The 19939-nt window shown below is 38.2% G+C and overlaps 1 protein-coding gene across 2 annotated transcripts in view; it reads right to left on the bottom strand.

The window, feature by feature from the left end:
• Window positions 1–2204: 2204 nt before the first annotated feature.
• AP1G1 (adaptor related protein complex 1 subunit gamma 1) overlaps window positions 2205–19939 on the bottom strand; it is an 82269-nt gene continuing 64534 nt past the window's right edge. For both annotated transcript variants that reach the window (XM_007115820.2, XM_055078807.1), the window contains exons 14-23: window positions 17872–17994; window positions 17611–17700; window positions 16867–16994; window positions 15499–15603; window positions 14659–14800; window positions 14340–14466; window positions 10473–10580; window positions 10192–10352; window positions 7253–7351; window positions 2205–6386 (exon numbers count right to left, since the gene is read on the bottom strand). In XM_007115820.2, coding sequence (XP_007115882.1) covers window positions 6285–6386; window positions 7253–7351; window positions 10192–10352; window positions 10473–10580; window positions 14340–14466; window positions 14659–14800; window positions 15499–15603; window positions 16867–16994; window positions 17611–17700; window positions 17872–17994 — 1185 coding nt within the window. In that variant the 3' untranslated portion in view covers window positions 2205–6284. The remainder of the gene's footprint in view (window positions 6387–7252; window positions 7352–10191; window positions 10353–10472; window positions 10581–14339; window positions 14467–14658; window positions 14801–15498; window positions 15604–16866; window positions 16995–17610; window positions 17701–17871; window positions 17995–19939) is intronic.

Below are 19939 nucleotides of genomic sequence, written 5' to 3'. Positions count from 1 at the left end.
CATTTAAAGATATTTTAAATTCCAAGACAAAATTTGACTGTTGCAAAGATTCTGACTCTGTACAAATTATTTCTTCTGTGAAAGTTTGGTCACTACTTTCTCCCCTCTCATGAGTTACTTTGTATATACCAAAATTCCAATCTCCAGTCATCTTCATTTCTTTGTCTCATTTTAGTGAATTTAAAATGATGTCTCTGTGAGTCTGGTGTAAAGGGAAAAAAACTCTTTAAGTTTTCTACCTCCTGGGTTTTCCTTCTACCCTGAAATTACTTTCAAGAAAGCTACTCAAAGTAGTTGGATTCCCATTTCAGTGCTTATTGGGTAACTTCTTAAAGCAAGAACACTGGTATGTAAGGGATAAGCACCAATATGGAGACAAGTGGACTTGACCAAGGGCAGACAGGCAGAGAAAAGAATGAAAATGTGGTTCAGAATTAAGTGCTTCTAAAAGCCTGTTTCCTGAGGTACTACACATTACCTTTTCCAGATCTCATGAGCAGAAGCTCTTTATTAGTTTATCATCTGAAGGGGAAGGATCCTGTCACATGACCAGTATTTGAGTTCATGCTGGGGAAGCCCAGGTGTTGCAGGGGATAATTTATGACGCAGCTCTCTTTAAAGGTCTTCATGGTTTAAGACCCAATTCAGTTAAGTGGTGACAACCAGTTGATTCTGAGTTTTCTTTTCAGGTCATGTATTGCCATTAACATTTTATACTGTTTCAAAGGTCACATATTCATGTTCTCCCCCAGTTCAAGGCAGTGTGCATTATGTATGCCAAGGGTTATGTAACTACAATTTCTAGAAATGGTAAACAGCTCAGACTAACCCTAAAAATAAATTCCTCTGGGATTTTTTGTGCAAATATCCATCTGCCCTCACTGCAGGTTCATCATTACAAAAATCAGTTTGAAACAAGCCAAGGGACAGAGAGAGAAGTCATTAGACTCCCTCCTCTCTGTATCCTTCCTGTAAGCAGCTGTGCATACCTCTTTCTTTCCACCTGGAAGGGTTTGGGGAGGGACACACACACATACTTTATCCCAGGAGCTCTTCCTAATCTTCACTACAAAATGGAAAGAAGGTCTGGAGAAGGAGAGTTCACGTCTGCAAGATTTTGGTAGAGGAGCCATAAGAGCTTACTACATTTGCTTCTTTATAGCTAGTTCCCGCTCCTTTGATGATCACAAGTCATCTTTAGGACTAAATCCTTTGTTATTTCTACCACAGATTGAGCAGATTTAGATATTCCTTATTTTAGTTTCAAATAAACAGGCTGTATTTACCTGGCTTCCAGGTTTGAAGGATTTTTTTTTCCTTGAACATTTTTGTATTGTTGAATATAGGGACAACTGAACTAGGGAAGGAAATAGCATGAAAAATACTTTAAAAAAGTGATAAAAATTAATTTGGTCCTTCTGGATGGAAGTTCAAATGTGAACACTATTCACTGTATTAAGTAAATGTCTGGAGTCTATTACTGGCTAACGTGTTCTACTGCAGCTTTTATAGTTTCATCTCGTTACATGGAGATGAAGGTGTCAAGTAAATTTAATATTAGAAACAAAGATGAATTTTAACTAAGCCACATATAAGAAAAGATTCTAGAAATGTCACTTATCAAACAGCACCAAAGGGCACTTCTGCATAAACTAGATAATTGCCAAGGCCTACTTCCTTCCACTTCTCAGTTAGGGGACTAACTATCACACTCTCCCTCTTCTCAATAAGGGACTATCAGGGATCATCTGAGTACTAGAACACATAAGCTCCCAACTTTCAACCACTCTCACTTCTATGGTAGAGTTCATATAAAATAGATCATGAAACAGAATTCATTTGGCTGATCAAGCCTTCCTCTTCCTAGTCACAGATAAACTTGAACAAGTCACAAACAGACGCTTTAAACTAAAAGCTCATGACCACCTCTAACATACAATTCATCTTGACGTGATTTCTTTGCCTTGTTTGAGAATTCACCCATGTGGACAATACCAGCATGGAAACAATCACTAGTTAAAATTTCCAATTGCACTTTTCACTGTCTGTAACTTCAAGTTTTTAAAAATTTGTTCAAGTTCCTCTCTTGGTGAGATTTCTGTGTAAAAGGAACATTAACAGGTCAGTAAGTTTAGCTCAAAGCTCTGGAATAAGAACTCATCAAAGGCTTCTCTAATCCACTTGTAAGAAGTGAGGAAGCAAAATTTAAATCATTGAGTATTGACTTTTTATTAGTCACTGTTCATAATTTGTTTCAACCAAAAGACAATACACAGCAGAATTCTAATGCATCCCATGTAAATGTTTACATCCATTTTATTCCTCACTCGCCTCTAAGACTTATCATTTAATTTTAAATTTTTTTTACATCTCAAAAATATGTCTGCAATAATTAGAACTTCATTAGCCGTCCCACTTGGAAACAGCCTTTTAATATTTTTACAGTAAAGAAGATGTGATGGGGCTTAATGAAAATGTAACTTACAACATTATGAAAGAAAAGGGACTATACAGGGACACAGTGGGAGTTCACAAAGGAAAGAGTTCAGAAGCTCTTTCCCATGAGGCCCCCAAAGAGAAAACAAAAACAAAACACACAAAGCGCAACAGCAGGTTCCAAAAACAAAAACAAAAACAAAACTCCAATGTTCCATCTTGAAGTCAGAAAGAGCCTCGTGGAAGTTCAAGAAGCAACTGTGCAAGCTGCTTCAGCCTTTTCTTCTGTTTGAATGTTCCAGGTCCTGGAACCCTGTAGATGGGACCCACTCACTGCTATTGCTTGAAAAAGAGTTATTCACTTCCAGTTCTACAAGCAGGCCCACCCTCCTGAGCCAGAGCTGGTCAAAGCGTTTTAAACTTCAGGACTTTCTGAGCACGTCTCTTTTCAGTGATTCTCCCCATTCCCAAACTCCTGAGTGCACAGACAGGTACCACCTCTCCACCAACCACAAAGCTCCTGAGTATTCACTTTCTGCTCTCTAGCTCACTCTCTAGGACAATGTGGGTAATACACATTCACTAGAAAAAAACATACGCATTCAAATTTTCCTTCCCCTAGGTCTCATAGCCCAAATATTTTCCAATGCAGAAGATAATGAAGTTGAACCTTGAAAACAGTATCCCCTAATTTCCAACCTCTCAGAACAACATAAAAATGGAAAGCATGTTATATAGTAGACGGAAATACTCAAACGGTTAGTGCTGGACAGCTTTCTTATATAAATGGGACAAACAAGGGGTACGAAGCACATCTTTAACCTAACAAGAGGGAAGAATCCCCTGCCAAATGTTACACTGAGGAATGTTTCTTTAAATTAGAAAGACCTTAAAATGAACAGATAATCACTATACAAAGCATGAAACATTCCATGGCTGTCCAAATTACCTCGAAGTAACAGCACCGGAGCATAGTGGGAGAAGCTTCTCGGGTAGAGCACCCTTCCTACAGTTTTCTGAGATTACTTAGACGAATTCTCCTTTAGGATTACTGTGGGGGTGGGGAGGGAGTACAGAATAAAAACTACTCTGGAAGAGGGGAAAAAATGAGGTAAAAGTGCATGTGAAATTGTCCAAGTAAGTGTGTTTAGGCTCACTGCTTATCACCCTGGAGTTATGAAAACAGCCATGGAAATCACCCTTTCCTCACAATGGCTCTGAAGTTGTAAATCTAAACAAATTTGCTCCCCCGTGAATGGTTATACTAGGGAAAGAAATAACTGAAATGTGCAAGTATTCATAGAAATTAAGAGATTTCTCCTTTAGCAGCACGGCCAAATGAGAGGAGAACGAATTCTGATCCTAGAAACTAAGGCACGCTGAAGCTTTCAAAGATCCAATCGTTTGAAACAGTCTTCACAACCATCAGTATCCTAGGCAGTTAGTTACCTGGCCGCTAGTCCTTCAATACGGTGCTCAGGTTCACTCTGGAATCATTTCATATTCTACACAGCACCCTTTGTGTTAAGGCCATGATTTTTACTCTGTCTAGACAAAGCTATGGATGATCACATAACTCTACCTCAAAACTACATTCACCCAAGGAGACACTTTGTTCTGAGAGTAGACCCTTTCCAGCCCCATTAGCTAGCACTGTCTCATAGCATGATCTTCAGCATATTTCTGAGATTCAAATCAGTTCAACGAAAGAAACTTGAGCTGGTTAACCATAAACGTGAGAGAGAAAATAAAGCCTCAACCACAAGAGGAATGTTAGACAAATTCTATTCAAGAAATCCACCAATATTATGTCAATCCTATCACGTTTCACAGCATTAAGTATCCATCCAATGAAATCAGTCTGCAAAGAAACCTTTAAAGACTATTTTTCATCGCACAGGCAGAGCAGCTGTTTGAAACACACGCTAGACCACACTTACTTTACTGAAAACTACGCACAAGGTAATATCCTGTTCTTGACTCAGTCAACCGTTTACCCAGTAGAATAGGTTTTAGCAAATCTTGCTCTTAAATACTAAAATAAGACCAGAAAGTTCCCCCTTTGGAGCCTTTAGTTCAACTCCAGTTTGTCAAATGTTAGGAATAATCTAGCATCTGATACAGAGCTAGATTTGACAAGACACTGAAGATTTTAAGTAAAGGCTTGGAGAAATGGAGGGGGAAAAAATGGATATCTGTATCCAGTTTTAAGACCAAAGCCAAAGTGGTCCTTATACTGTACTCAATACAGTAATGATTGCAAATATTTTAAGAGCAAGGTGGGCCTGACTTTTCCTTTTCTTTAGTACATCAGACATGGCACCTGTGCACCTGAACGTACACAGTACATTCAACACGTGCCACAGGAGAGTCACCTTACCTCATGCCAGCAACTCAATGTTAAGGTTTGATAACATGAGGGTCCTTTCTAAAAGCACTCGGCACTCTCACTAGTTTAAAAAGCTCCAGATCTCAAGTCTTTGATGCAGATACTCATAAGATTGGCCTCTCTTGAGAGACCAACTTCTCACACTCAGGAAAAGATATTCCTACCCTATGGTGTCCATAAGACTTCCTCTGACATAGGGGGCAAGGAAGCTACAAGGCTTCATTCCAACACCATAAAGTACGATATAGGAAAGATTTCTTTAACTGCGTGGTCTTTATTTCAGTGCCAGTGTTACAGATACAACACAAATGTTCCAGTTAGAAGAAGGAATTCAAACGGAATGCCAAGGTCCAAGCCAGGCTCAGGAAATAAAAAGGGAGATTTGGAGTAATGGAGAAGATGACTCCAATATGCTCTAGAGTGAATCAGATACTCACTCTTCCTGTGGGCAAAGGTGCTTTTGTTAAGGAGCCTGTACTTTAAAAGTGGCAAACTCCTCTTTCCACCCATTTACCATAGTTCAGGCAAGTTATGGGTTTAGGAGAAACTTTAAAATTTGTAGTGGGAATAGGGGCATTAATAACTATTAATGTATCTTTTGTAAATCGTCCACTTTGCACTTTAAGGGGAATCAATTTTGAAAATCATGGACAGTACTCATGACTACAGCTAGAGAATGCAGAGAAAGGGGGGCTGGAAGAGCCTTTGAAGTTTCTATTACAAATAGAGCACCATATCCTTCATGCCAAATCTAAACAAAAGCTCTTTTAACTGCATCTGTCCAGTGTTTACAAATAACCTTTCAAGGTCTGACCAGTTCTTGGTAACAAACATACATACATGTGTGTGTCTGTGTGTATACAGCAATGCACAGAAAAGGCTACCAGGAGCTTAATGCCTCTTTCAAACATTGGGGGAACCAGTAGAAAAAGGCAGGGCTCCCTCATGTCCACTGTTACATTTCCGTTCTCAATGCCAGATGTAAAAAGCGCCTGAAGATGGTAACCCAGCTAGTGAGGAGTAAATACCCCACCTCGCCCAGTCCACAGAGAAACACAGTAAAAAGAAGGGGCAACTCTTTGCTGCAGAGACAGAGTGAGTGTCTTTCTTGCCATGAATTCCAGTCCTCTCCTCCAGACCAGCTGCTTATTTCCTCAGGGGCTCAGGGAATGTTGATTCTGGCTGTAAATGTAGGAGGGGTGGAGAAGTGCAGAAAAAGGAGAGGAGGAGGAAGAGTGCAAAGTAGCCTCCAGAAGCAGCCGGCCTCAACAGTGGAGGAGAGGAGATTAGTCTTTAACAACGCTTCAAGGTCAGCAATAACTTTAGGAAAATCCTCCTCAACAGTTCTCTTCAGCTCCTCATGCCCATGGTACAGTTGGGGGGGACTTGCAGCGATCATAATCTCCTTCCCAGAGTTCCTTTGATTGAGTGGGATAAGAATGAGAATGGTGCTGGACCCTCATTGCCAGGACTGAGGGGGAAAGTTGTTCACCTCTGCTAGATCTTGCATTGCTGAGCCCTTGTGATTATATGTGAGCTTGATCCGCATTCGCAGCTGTTGCTGTGAGAAGAAAAGAGAATGAAAAATTACACACTGAAATAAAATCCTTAGACTCTGTACAGTCTACAAATAGACTTTTAATCTTAGAAAACACATATTATTTTAAAGCAGAACTCTCTTAAAAATGAAACACAGGCAAAAAACAACAACAAAAACCACCTAGTACTCTAGCTATTAGCCAACATCATGCAGTCAAGTAGAGAAAATGCATCGCCAGAACTCACTGTTGGCTTCAATCCTAGAACCACATTAACAGGACAGAACCACTCAGGAGCATTTTCACAGTAACATTTGCTAAGTGCTTTTCTCAAAGATTCAACCCTTGTATCCAATTTTCTAGAAAAATGAGGTAAACGTACTCATCTTATGCTCTACATTCAGATACACTGGTTGCTTTGTCCCCCTCCCCATGCAAAAAACTAGACTTTTAAGCCTCTAAATAGAGAAATCTTTAAATGTGCACTTTAAAGATTTTTTTTTTGATGTGGACCATTTTAAAAGTCTTTATTGAATTTGTTATAATATTGCTTCTGTTTTACGTTTTGGTTTTTTGGCCATGAGGCATGTGGGATCTTAGCGCCCCGACCAGGAATCAAACCCACACCCCCTGCATTGGAAGGTGAAGTCTTAACCACTGGACCGTGGGGAAGTCCTCTAAGTGTGCATTTTAATAAGATGCCACTAAACCATTTTGTGTGTCTGGGCTTCACTTATTATCTACAAAAGAACAAGGAGGTTACACCAGACATTTTAAAAGATTTCTTTTCTGCTGTGAGTCAGAAAAACCTTTGAGAAACAAAGGAAATTTTATTCCAGGGAACATGCTTACAGCCTGCTTAGATAATGTCTTCAAATGTGCTACTCACCTTCTGTGGGTTCAGAACTTTAATGACTTGTGTGATGGTCCCCGTATTAAATGCTGGGACGATGCTGCTGCTAGGAGACAGAAGCTGCAGCTGGAATGTCTGGGGGGAACAAAGGGCACTCTTCAGAAAAATACACTTAACACTATGTCAGAGATGTCAACAAATACAGTCAGACATGCAGATGATGGTTCAATTACCAGATTTACCTACCACTAAATTCTATTTGTTTTTCAGATATCAGCAATTCACAGCATGTGGGCTATCATTTCATGGCATTTATACAACGCCATTGTTTCTAGCAATGAGCTACTATTTCCTTCCTGGTAGAAGCAACTTTAGCCTACCACTTTTCAAAAAGTAACCAATTCTTGTTCTGGCAACCTCACTTAATAGTAACTGATCAACTATGTACGTAAAAAAACAAAATAAGGGCTTCCCTGGTGGCGCAGTGGTTGAGAGTCCGCCTGCCAATGCAGGGTACGCGGGTTCGTGCCCCGGTCCGGGAGGATCCCACATGCCACGGAGCGGCTGGGCCTGTGAGCCATGGCCGCTGAGCCTGTGCGTCCGGAGCCTGTGCTCCGCAACGGGAGAGGCCACAACAGTGAAAGGCCCGCGTACCGCAAAAACAACAAAAAAAACAACAGCAACAAAGAAAACGGGTGCCTGTGGTTAAAAAAAACTAGAAAGAAATGAAAAGCTTTCTAAAAATAGTAAACCAGCACACTAGTCACCAACTACACGCCTTCAAACTTGTGTATTTGGACGGTTGGGATCAGAGACTTGAACCCTTGTTTTCTAAAGTCTATATAATCTGGAATGTGTCAAGGGTTACGCCTACAGGACAGAGGTGAAGGAAAAGCTGAAAAAAGCCAGCTTGTTAATACGTATTTGGAACACATCAGGATCTCTACATTGGGGACACAAAGCCCTAACAGAAAAATTATGTGCAGAACTAACCCATACAGCAAAAGACCTGGAAAAGCCAAACACCATAATTTATTGAGTGCTGGTGGATTCTGTTTGTTTGTTTACAGGGAAGAGAGATAAAAGTGCTATGAGCAAGATAGGTAAGTCACAGTTAGCACAATATAGTATGTATGTAGCTATTTTACAGACTAGGATTAAAAAAATTTTTCCAGAAAGTTTAGTCTCCTAAAATATTAGAGAGAGAGAAGAATGAGAGAGAGAAAGAGAAAGAAGAGAAGAGGGGGAGAGAGAAAGAAGGGGATGGAGGGAGAGAAAAGAGAGAAGGGCAAAGGGGAGAGAAAGAGAGGGATGGAAGGAAGAAAGGAGGGAAGGAGGTTCGTGGGTCTAGGTCTTCTCTAAGGCCAAAAATTACAAGAGCAGAAATTTAATCTCAATGCACAGGTTTATTACTTTGGGACTTATTCATAAGTCTACTGTCAAGATAAATTATGTAAGCTAAAATATCATTCATTTATTTACATTTATTTCATTAAACGTTAGATGGCATCAAGTGTAATTCACACCATTATTTTATATACCACTGAGAAAGAAAATAGGCTGCCAATGAAACTATGACAAGGGTATCAATTTTAAAATGTACCTCAATTTCAGAAATAACAAAAAGTAAAAATAGTATTAGTAGAATCTACGAAATACAATGTTTTGAAGTTCAAGATACATCATGATATGCAAATAGGCATTGTATAGTACAACACCAAGAAGAAGGCCATACTTTAAAGCAGAGAGGTACGTTGCTAGAACAGCAGCGTAAAATAATAAGTATAAAACTCTAAGTTGTAGCAGCTAACATTTACTGAATACCAAACATATGAAAAGTGCTTAAAACAGTACCTGGCACATAAAACTCATTTATTCCTCAAAGGAACCCTATGAAGTAGATATCATGATGACACACCCCCTTTACAAATGAAGAAACTGAGGCATAGAGATTAAGTAACCTGCTTAATGTCATACAACTAGTATTGAAACCACTAACTCTACTGCTTCTAAAACACCTACATTACTCTGACTCCTAAAAATCCAAGTAAAGAAGGTTGCAAAGTCAGCAGTAACCACAAGTAAAAGGTCTTCAATTTCCAAAACTGTGTTGTCTGAATGTCATACTTCACATGTCACTGAAAAGATCAGATTAGCCTAATCTATCCCAGGGGTTGGTAAAATATGGTCCATGGGCCAAGAATGAACTGACACCTCTTTCTGCAAGTGTTTTATTGGAACAGAGCCACCACCTTTATATATTGCCCATGACAGTTTTGGCACTATGACAGCATATAGCCTAAAATACTTACTATCTCATCTTTTACAGAAAAATTTTGCCCACTCCTCATTCTACATTTTCCTTTTTCAAAACTTTTCATTATTCAATGATGAACATGAACACTCCTTAAACTAAGATTTGGTATAAACAAAACTTCAATTTACAAAAACAAGCAGTCATTGCATCAATAGTAAACTAGATGTTAATGAAGGAGGAATGTTTCTCTCACATTATCAAGAGGCAAAAACTTTTAATTCTGATCCAGTGACTAGAAGAGAATATCAAATACATGAAGTCTCTCATCTTGATTGAACTTTAATTCCACGTTAAATTTGTGTTTTTTAGGTCTTTACCACTGTACTACTGAACCCCAATCTATCCTCAGTGGCCTGAGCATTAATGAATCACCTTGTAGAATTCTGCTCTGTCGCTATTAGGCTGCCCTTCCTATCCTACAATACTAACTGTAAGAATATTTTTGACTAAGCAGAAAGTATTCATTAAAAATGACATGCTTAGTTAAAAAAAAAAATGACATACTTTAATGAACCATAATAGTTACATTACTGTTAGAGTTAAATCTGCAAATTTAGTTTAAACTCTGAACATTAAAATATATCCCTTACCAAATACATAAAAAATAATCAACCAATTTTTAATTCAAGGAAAAAGGCCAAGAAGACAATTATAGTACCTTTGGTACTGCAGCCTGGAAAACAAAGTCCGTCATGTCCAGCTCTGTGCTGTTGGAGGCCTGTATCGTTATCACTGTGACACTGGGGTTGGTGTTTGACCGTTCAAAGGTGAATTCTATCTTCAAGCCATTCTTACTGTATGCTGTGATGGAGGGGATGCCTGGGAAAGCACAGGGAGATCAGTCTAATTGTAGTCAGCCTAATGCTTGCAAAATAATTACTTCCTTTCTTCAACAACTACCTCTCATTGCTCTAATGATGATAACACCAGTGATCGTACCTGTAGCAATGTCATTGAAGAGAGGCTGTGATGAAAGCCCATCCAGCAAGAAGGGGGGCTGGGATATCTGTGGGACTGAGGCAGGGGCAGGAGAAGCAGCTGGAGCACCTAAATGAAACATCCCAAAGCTAGGTCAACCTTAGCCAGAACGACAAATCTCACCAAGAAAATATGGAAGAAAATTATCAGGATCTCAAATTAAGGGAAGGATGCCTTAAACAAGATGCAAAAATCATAAACCATAAAAATAACTAAAAATTCAAATACTTTAAAATGAATAACTTCTGTTCATTAAAAAATACCATAAAAAAATAGACCAAAGGCAGAAGAAAATGTATGCTACAAAATAACAAATGGATGAGTACCCAGAACTATAATTATCTTTTACAAATCAATAAGGAAAAAAGATAACCTAATTTAAAAGTGGTAAGAGAAATGAACAAGCATTTCACAAAAGAAGGAATGCTTTGATTAATTCTTGCATATTTACACAGGGAGACATGTTACAAAAAGTGTGCACAGCAAGATAATTTCTAACAATGAAATTCTGGAAACAAAATGTCCATCATCAAAATAATGGGTAAGTAAATTGTGGTACACTGACAAAATAAAATACTACACATATACAGCAGTAAAAATGTGAATGCACTAGAAATGCTCTTAACATGGATTATTCACAAATACAATGTTTAGCAAAAAAAGCAAGGTATAAAAGTACACATGCAGTTGGAAAGCAGTTCTAAAAAGGCAAAAAATGGCAAAACAATACTACACACTCTATCATTCTAGAAATACACATGAATGGTAAACACCAAAGCTAACACTATTTTAGAATAGATAGTAGTTACCTCTGGGATCAAGAGGGAAGGAGATAAGGGGGCAGTACACAGGGAATGTCAACTCTCTTAGTAACATTTTATTTTACAAGCTAAGTAGATCAAGGCATTTATTAATTTTAACACACACACACACACACACACTGGGCGAGGTGGTGTGGAGTGGGGGAAAGAAATCATCAGATTATCATACTTATTTGATCCTTCCAAATAAGAACAAGTTAAGGAGGGCCAGGGATAGAACATGACCATGAACTGACAGAAACCAAGATTCTAAGAAGAGGCATAAGAAAATTCAGCAAAAGGAAGAGAATGCATTTTATGCTTAAATAGATTTCAAACTACTTATAAAATTAACTGAAATTACACCATTTAAAAAGTTCACAAAATGAAATAAGGCTGAATTAGCTTAAAAAAATAATACCCAAAAAAATCACATACTAAAAATTCGCAAGGAAGGTAGACATACATATGGCTAAGCAAAGCACAAGGAGCTAAAACAAATAAACACCACAGGATGTGCAGTCAAGCAGATTACCAATGAAGAACATAAACAAATATTCATATAGTTATCCTAGTTTTTATAACTCTAATGTAGTAATTTTCCCATAATTTCCATTTTCAAAACAATTTTAGAAACGTGTTCCCATGGAAAATCATAGGCTACCCAAGACACATAGGCAACATATGAGTCCCTAAGTCCCTCAAATTTTAGCTTTTTTTCTCCTGCAATGGTACAATAGGTAGTTTTGAGAAACAACAGAAACTCACTGCTCCAGTTCCTCTAAAAGCTCACACTAAATTTATTTCCTACTTTCTACTGATTTAAATTACTGTGCATTACGATATGACTGTAATGATGGCTTAAAGAATCTAGAACTCAAAATTTTTTTACTTAAAAATAAAAAAAATGGGAAAACGTGTTTAAACTCATTATGAATAAGGAAAGGAAAATCTAGACTTAACATTTTATCATTTTACTTTTTCATTTAACACTAGAAAAACAAGAAAGTCAGAACAAAAACAAAACATTAAGTCCCCATGATAAATGAGTTAAAGGATACAAAAGGAATGTACGAAAAGGAAATTCATGTATAATGCACATATGGATAAACATGAAACATTCCCTTGATTGAAAAAATAAAAATTAACAAAATGATAGCATCAATCTTTCAACTGTTAGGGCTTTTTAAAAAAGATTATAATATTTATGACTATACAGTGAAACTCATGGCCATATACATTGAGGAAACAATAAATAACATTTACCAAGTGCCTACTATGTGTCATGCATGTACTAAGTCACTATTCCTCACAATACCCTATGATGTTAAGTATTTATCCTTCTTACTTTAAACAGATTCAGACAGATTAAGCCTAACTTAACTTAGCCTAAGAATGTAAACCCAAAATAAATTTGGACAAATTTATGTAATAACGATATTTGTTGAGGCATCAGTTATGATAAGAAAAATCTGGAAATAAACAAAATGCCCAATAGTAAGGAAATGAATAAATAATGGTTCAAATTTCTTAATGAAATATAAGACAACCATTTAAAATTATAATTGGCAAGATTATGTACTAACATGGAAATGCTATTATGTTAATAAATAAAGCATATCATCTATACACCACGGTTTGTTTGCTTGTTTTGGCCATGCCGCACAGCTCGCAGGATCCTAGTTCCCTGACCAGGGACTGAACCCAGGCCCTAAGCAGTGAAAGCGCATAGTCCTAACCACTGGACTGCCAGGGAATTCCCCGTACACTATGTTTTAAACATGGGATTGTTTTTGTTGTTCCATATATCTAGGATAGCTTTGGCACCTCAAGATTTGAAACTGACTATTTGTAAATGGCTCTAAGTACATGACAAGTAACATTTTGAAATGTTGTTAAGACAAATATAAACCATAAGCTCTGGGAGGCTTCTATGTTAGGAAAAAAATCATTTAGCTTGTGATAGCCAGTCTAGATGAGCATTCAACATCTTTATCCTATGGCTGTTTTTTACGTTAAGGTCATGTATGCTGTAACTCTCCACTGTACTTTTAAAGAAGTCACTTAAGATAGAAATTATATGCTACAGTGATATTCTTGGACTCTTTCTTTTTTTTTTTTAAATTTATTTATTTAATTTATTTATTTTTGGCTGTGCTGGGTCTTTGTTGCTGCACGCGGGCTTTTTCTAGTTGCGGTGAGTGGGGGCTACTCTTTGTTACGGTGCGCAGGCTTCTCATTGCGGTGGCTTCTCTTGTTGTGGAGCATGGTCTCTAGGCATGCGGGCCTCAATAGTTGTAGCTCGCAGGCTCTAGAGCGCAGGCTCAGTAGTTGTGGCACACGGGCTTAGCTGCTCTGCAGCACGTGGGATCTTCCCGGACCAGGGCTCGAACCCATGTCCCCTGCATTGGCAGGCGGATTCTTAACCACTGCGCCACCAGGGAAGCCCTCTTGGACTCTCTTGAACTCTTGTGTTCACAATATCTCTGAACACATTAATTACAAATGTCTACTACATATAAATAAAGATAAGAAAAGATATTCCCAAATGAAAAGTTATGTTTGAATATTATAACCATGGATGACTTTCTCCTTCCGTTGCTTTAATACCAAGGAGAGAGAGAGGGAGAGAGAGGGAAGGAGGAAAACAGGTTGACATCTCTCCACTCTCTACAAACGGCCACAGTTCTTAGAAACTAACCATGAGTGGAAAGAAACCTAGAAAAAGTAATATATTCCTTGGGATGTATTTCTTTTCTAACCTGAGACAGTCCTTTCTATCTTAAAATGCTATGAGTAATTTATTCTCCAAAAAATTAAAAATTAGACTTTAAGGAATCCCTATTAATTATCTCTAGAGTATTAATATCACAACATATCCCAGATGTTGTGAAGACTCTTGCTTTTCACTTAGCCTCTCCCATCTTCAACTGTTTCATGTGCTAGATAGAAAGGCTATGTTCAGTGTAGTTTTTCCCTAAGGCCCTTATCCCTAACCAAGCATGAAATAACTCTACTCTGGCCTCACCTGTAAGGTTGATGTCTCCCAGCAAATCAAGAAGTTCTCCACCAGCAGAAGCTGGTTTGCTTGTAGGTGCAGTTGGAATAACAGGTGTTATGTCATTTCCTCCCAATAAATCCAATAAATCATTGGCCTAAACAAGGAAATAAAATCTTATTCATTAGTCATTGCCTAATCTGTATCTGATACAAAGCCCTTTCAACACTTAAAAATAAGGAAGCGAACCATCAATCAATCCAGGAACGCTGAAGGGAATCAGCTAAGAGATAGGTTCTAAGGAACTATAAGATCATGAGGATCCCCAGATAAGCAAGGGAAAAGCTACCTGGCTGGTGGGCTGTGGCCCAGAGGGTGGTGGCTTGGTCTCTAGAGGAGCTGGTTCTGTCTCTCCATTTGTCTGCACAATCTCAGTAGGGCCATTTGTGGTCACTTTTTCCATGACAGGCATTCTCTCAAGCAGGGCAGACCTGAAAGAATCTGAAGTGGTTAAATTCTAGGCAGTTAACTTAGCTTCCCTACCCAAAACAATCACTGTAACTATATTGAAGCCAAACAGGTAGAGACATCTCCCCTCCTCACATCCCAACACAGACACTGAAATAGAAGCTGGATTACAAGAATACATGACCTAAATTCCTGGCTGGATTAAGGGCAGGCAAGAAACAATGAATGGACAAACTGTCCCTCTAAATCCTGAGAGACTGGGAATTCCCAGTGATAGAGAAATTGGAATGAAAGAAAGGCAAATAAGTACGTATTAGCAGTTTCCAATCAAGAAGATACTGCATAACAGAAGAGGGAAAAAAGATACTGCATAACAGAAGACACTGCACACCAAAATGTTAATAGTAATGATATCTGCATGAGATTCTCTTGAGAAAAAAACAACTCCCACTTCTTCACCAAATAAAATGGAAAATGAAGCAAACTTTCTCTACCAAAAGAAAGGTGAGAAGGGGACTAAAGGAACATAGTTCACTTATTTCTTTAGAGGCTAGGCAGAATAGAAGATGGACAAAACACAAGGGGCCAAGCAGTTAGAACTAAACAGAGTTGTGAAGTCTGGCTAACAAAGCACGAGGGATGAATCTCCTTTACGGGTTTATCATGACAATTTGTTTGAGATGCTAAGAGGCACATGCATTGTTTACTTTCTTTTACTTACCTCATATGGTCATATTTCTTAAAAAGTGCATTATATTCTACTGCCCTCTGCTGGAGCTCCACATCAATGCTGCTTCCATAGATGGAAACCACTTTCTTAATTCGGCTTTGGGATAAAATGACAAACAAATTCAAATACCCAAAAGAAAGTTCATAAACAAGCAGAGAGAATAATGTTTGAAACAGAGGTTTCTGGTTAAAATTTTGAAATGCTCTTTTCTTAATGTACATAACTTTTCAAAAACAAAACACTTTCCCTTTATGTTTTCCTTTATATATCTGACATATAGCTCAAGACCATCATACTTATTACCATCATACTTATTCTAGTTGTAATGCTAGATTTTGTCTGTTAAATATCTCATACCCTAAAATTTGCTAGACAAAAGTACCAATTATTAATTTGCTACAAAAGAATAAATGTATAGTGTTCATTCTCTTCTTTAATAACTTTAAAATAAGCTTTTATCAACAAATGGGTCATGGCATCAGACTTCTTTCAACAAAAGGTCATTACCTGACACAAAATTCTTCTACTTCACAATTTAAATAGTAAAAAATACCATTCTTCACAAGGCTTAACATTAAAAATTAAAGCAGAAGGTCTAAGAGAACTAAGTTTAAATATGCTTGGCTGGGAGACTGATCCCAAGAATTGACTTTTAGTCAAAATAGTAAAAAAAAAAAAAAGCAAAATTTTAAAGAGTTAAACACCAAAACCTTCACAATTTTCTTCCTATTCAGACATCTCAAAATATTATAATAAACCAGAACACTAATATGGGAAAATAACTTCGCTATTTTAAAAGAGAAAACAGGGGCTTCCCTGGTGGTGCAATGGTTGATAATCTGCCTGCCAATGCAGGGGACACGGGTTCGAGCCCTGGTGTGGGAAGATCCCACATGCCGCGGAGCAACTAGGCCCGTGAGCCACAACTACTGAGCCTGCGCGTATGGAGCCTGTGCTCCGCAACAAGAGAGGCCGCAACGGTGAGAGGCCTGCGCACCGTGATGAAGAGTGGCCCCCGCTCGCCGCAACTAGAGAAAGCCCTCGCACAGAAACAAAGACCCAACACACCCAATAAATAAAGAAATAAATAAAAAATAAAAGAGAAAACAGGCATCAGAAACCTGATTTTAAAACATTACTTTTTACCTCCAAAATAAGCAATGGTGGGATAGGGGGATGACAGGGAGCAAAGTATAGATAAAATAAGGATTAACCATGAAATGATGATTGTTATTGAGGAATATAGGTATATACAATTGATTTTACTATTCTACTTTTGCTTTTGCTTGAATTTTTCCATAATGAAGTTTTTAAAAATTACAAAACAACATGTTCACCCTACTTTCTCTCCATACTCACTTTACAGTACAGGTGAATCGAGTAGAAAGCTTCATAATGGCAGTGAGGGCATAACCTCGTGTCACAGAGGTGGACATATTAGAGATTAGGACACTTTCTAAAATATCCAACACTTCATCCTCTGTTACCTGTGCAGAAAAAAAAAAAAAGACAATGTAAGATGAATTTTAACTGTAAATATCTACATCTGATATTAAGTCACAGGATGCCACCAGAAAGACAATCCTGCCATCATTACCAAAGCTTCTAACACAATCTGTGCTTTGCCAGGGTAACTGTACAACTTAACCCACCAACCAGAAGCATGTAGGAGGAAGGTAAAAAGGATGGAAAATACCCATTGGGGGCTGAGAGGCATTTTATGACTTTCAGAGGCAGAAGGAGAGGAAGAAAGGAAAAAGATACACAGAGTTAAAGTGTTATTGCCACAACTTCTCTGAAATCCAGTCCTTTAATGAGCAAATGGAAACATGGATACAATCTCATTTCTTCTTATCAGCCAGAGAGTAAGAGAAACAATGTAAGTCAGTCTGATGGGATAGGGAGTAGGTCCTAAAGGCAGTTTTAATATCTCACAATGGCCCAGTAAGTTCCAACTCAAAAATCAGCAGGTTTTCCAATGTAATTCTGGAATTGCTTCTTTAAAAGGTTTTCAAGGAATCAATCTCAACTCATTAAACACTACTCTCTTAAAACCAAAAACATTGTTTTTCCCCCTCCTTAACCAAGAGTGACAAAGAGTACCTGAATAGGTTCTTCCTCTTCACATTGGCCAGACACAAGAAGATCTCCATATTCACCTATACACCAGGCAGCTACTTGCACCAAAGGTTGCTGTCAAAAGAAAGTCACCGTTTGTCAAAGATTTCAGTCCTTTAAAGGATTAATACAATTCACAGGTCATGTAACCATAAGGGTCAAAACTGAGGCACCTCTAGAGTGACAGTAGTAACAGCATATCAGGAAAATAAAGGGCCATTTCCCCCTAAAAGTGAAAGTACTTACCTGAGAATAATCACCAAGAATTGCTTTGTACAAGCGCTGGACAGTATAGGCATGCATCTCCACGCTATTGGTTATTAACTGGATCAAGTTGGGAACTGCATCATCACGAACATAGCTTCCTGCCTAAAAGGAAATGCGGACAGTTACCCCTAGAAACACACAGTAATAATAAGAAATGTTAGCTAGTATTGTTGCTGTTCAAAGGAGACTACTACAAAACACCCTCAAAGATAAAGTTGTTTCCAATTCTCATGTTCATAAGCAGTTCAAACTTCAAAGTCTTTTTTTTTACTGGAGTAGAGTTGATTTACAATGTTGTGTTACTTTCAGGTGTATGGCAAAGTGAATCAGTTATACATACACATATATCCACTCTTTTTTTAGATTCTTTTCCCATACAGTCCATTTCAGAGTACTGAGTACAGTTCCCTATGCTCTACAGTAGGTTCTTATTAGTTACCTATTTTATACATAGTAGTTTGTATATGTCAATCCCAATCTCCCAATTTATCCCTCCCCCTTAAAGTCTTATTTAAATGAATATTCTAAAGTTTTAAGATTTTATAAAAAATAAAAACTTCTCTTCATCCAAAGGAAAAAAAAAAAAAAAAAGAGTTTAAAATTTAAGAAAGGCCTTCTCTACTCAAAACAGGTAAGGTCTATGATTACAAAAATTTAAGAAATACATTCACTGGGAACTTAATTACAACAACCTCTCCCTTCCCACAACTCCCCAACACAGGTGTTAAAATCACATGAGCTACTCTGGGGGACAGAGAAAGGAGTGTACGTGAACAGTTCAAAAAGGCTTGTTAAATAAGATGAGACTGAAATAAATAGTAACTTTTAAAAAACCTGAGTTTAGGGTACTTCTTTGGTGGTCCAGTGATAAAGAATCCGCTTTCCAATGCAGGGGACGTGGGTTCGATCCCTGGTCAGGGAACTAAGATCTCACATACTGCAGGGCTTAGAACTAAGCCCATGCGCCTCAACAAGACAGCCCACATGCTGCAAACTACAGAGCCCACGCACTCTGGAGCCTGCGTGCCAGAACTAGAGAGAGAAAACCCGCACAGCACAACTAGAGAGAAGGCCGTGCACCACAATGAAGAGCCCACACGTCACAACGAAAGATCCCGAGTGCCTCAAGGAAGATCCTGTGTGCCGCAACTAAGACTCGACGCAGCCAAATAAATAAATAAGCAAACAAATAAAAAAACCTGAGTTTATTCACACTCCTTTAAAAACTAGAGTTTATAAATATTATAGAACCAATAAGTAGTCCCAGTAATAGGAAATATTTTGTATTTAATTATCCACACTTAAAAAAAAAAAAAAAAGAAAACCTTGATCTCTTTATTGTCCTCTTGACTAGTGGAATCTTGAGATTTACAACCACAAAAACAAAATACAGCTATTTAACGTACGAAGAAACTAAATTTTGGCCTTATCAGAGCATGATGATAACCAGGCTGCACAGGACATACAAACAGTGGAACCTGTGCCTAATATCAGCCCACCTTGGTCAATCTCCCATTACTGGACAGAAGAGTTGATCTGATTTACAAGACTGAGACCAGGCCTACCCATGTGTACTTTAGAGAGCAAAAAGACAAAGAAAAAATCCCAGGTGGCTGGGATACCCACTCTTGTTAAGAAACACAAAGACAGAGGGAGAAGTTTGGGGAAATGGTCAAAAAGGAAAGGTGAGAAGCTAAAAAGCAGGTAATTAGTGGTGTGACTTAGATATTTACATTCTTCCCTAATAGGAAAAAGCAGAGTGTTTTGTTTTATTATTTTTTACTTTTTTATTAAATTTATTTATTTATTTATTTGTTATTTTTGGCTGCATTGGGTCTTTGTTGCTGCGAGCCGGCTTTCTCCAGTTGCAGTGAGTGGGGGCTACTCTTCATTATAGTGCGTGGGCTTCTCATTGCAGTGGCTTCTCTTGTTGCAGAGCACGGGCTCTCTAGGTGCGCGGGCGTCTGTAGTTGTGGCTCGCGGGCTCTAGAGTGCAGGCTCAGTAGTTGTGGCGCATGGGCTTAGTTGCTCCATGGCATGTGGGATC

This window comes from Physeter macrocephalus, chromosome 17 (assembly GCF_002837175.3).
Source record: "Physeter macrocephalus isolate SW-GA chromosome 17, ASM283717v5, whole genome shotgun sequence".
NCBI lineage: Eukaryota > Metazoa > Chordata > Mammalia > Artiodactyla > Physeteridae > Physeter > Physeter macrocephalus.
This window is presented reverse-complemented; position numbering and strand designations above follow the sequence as displayed.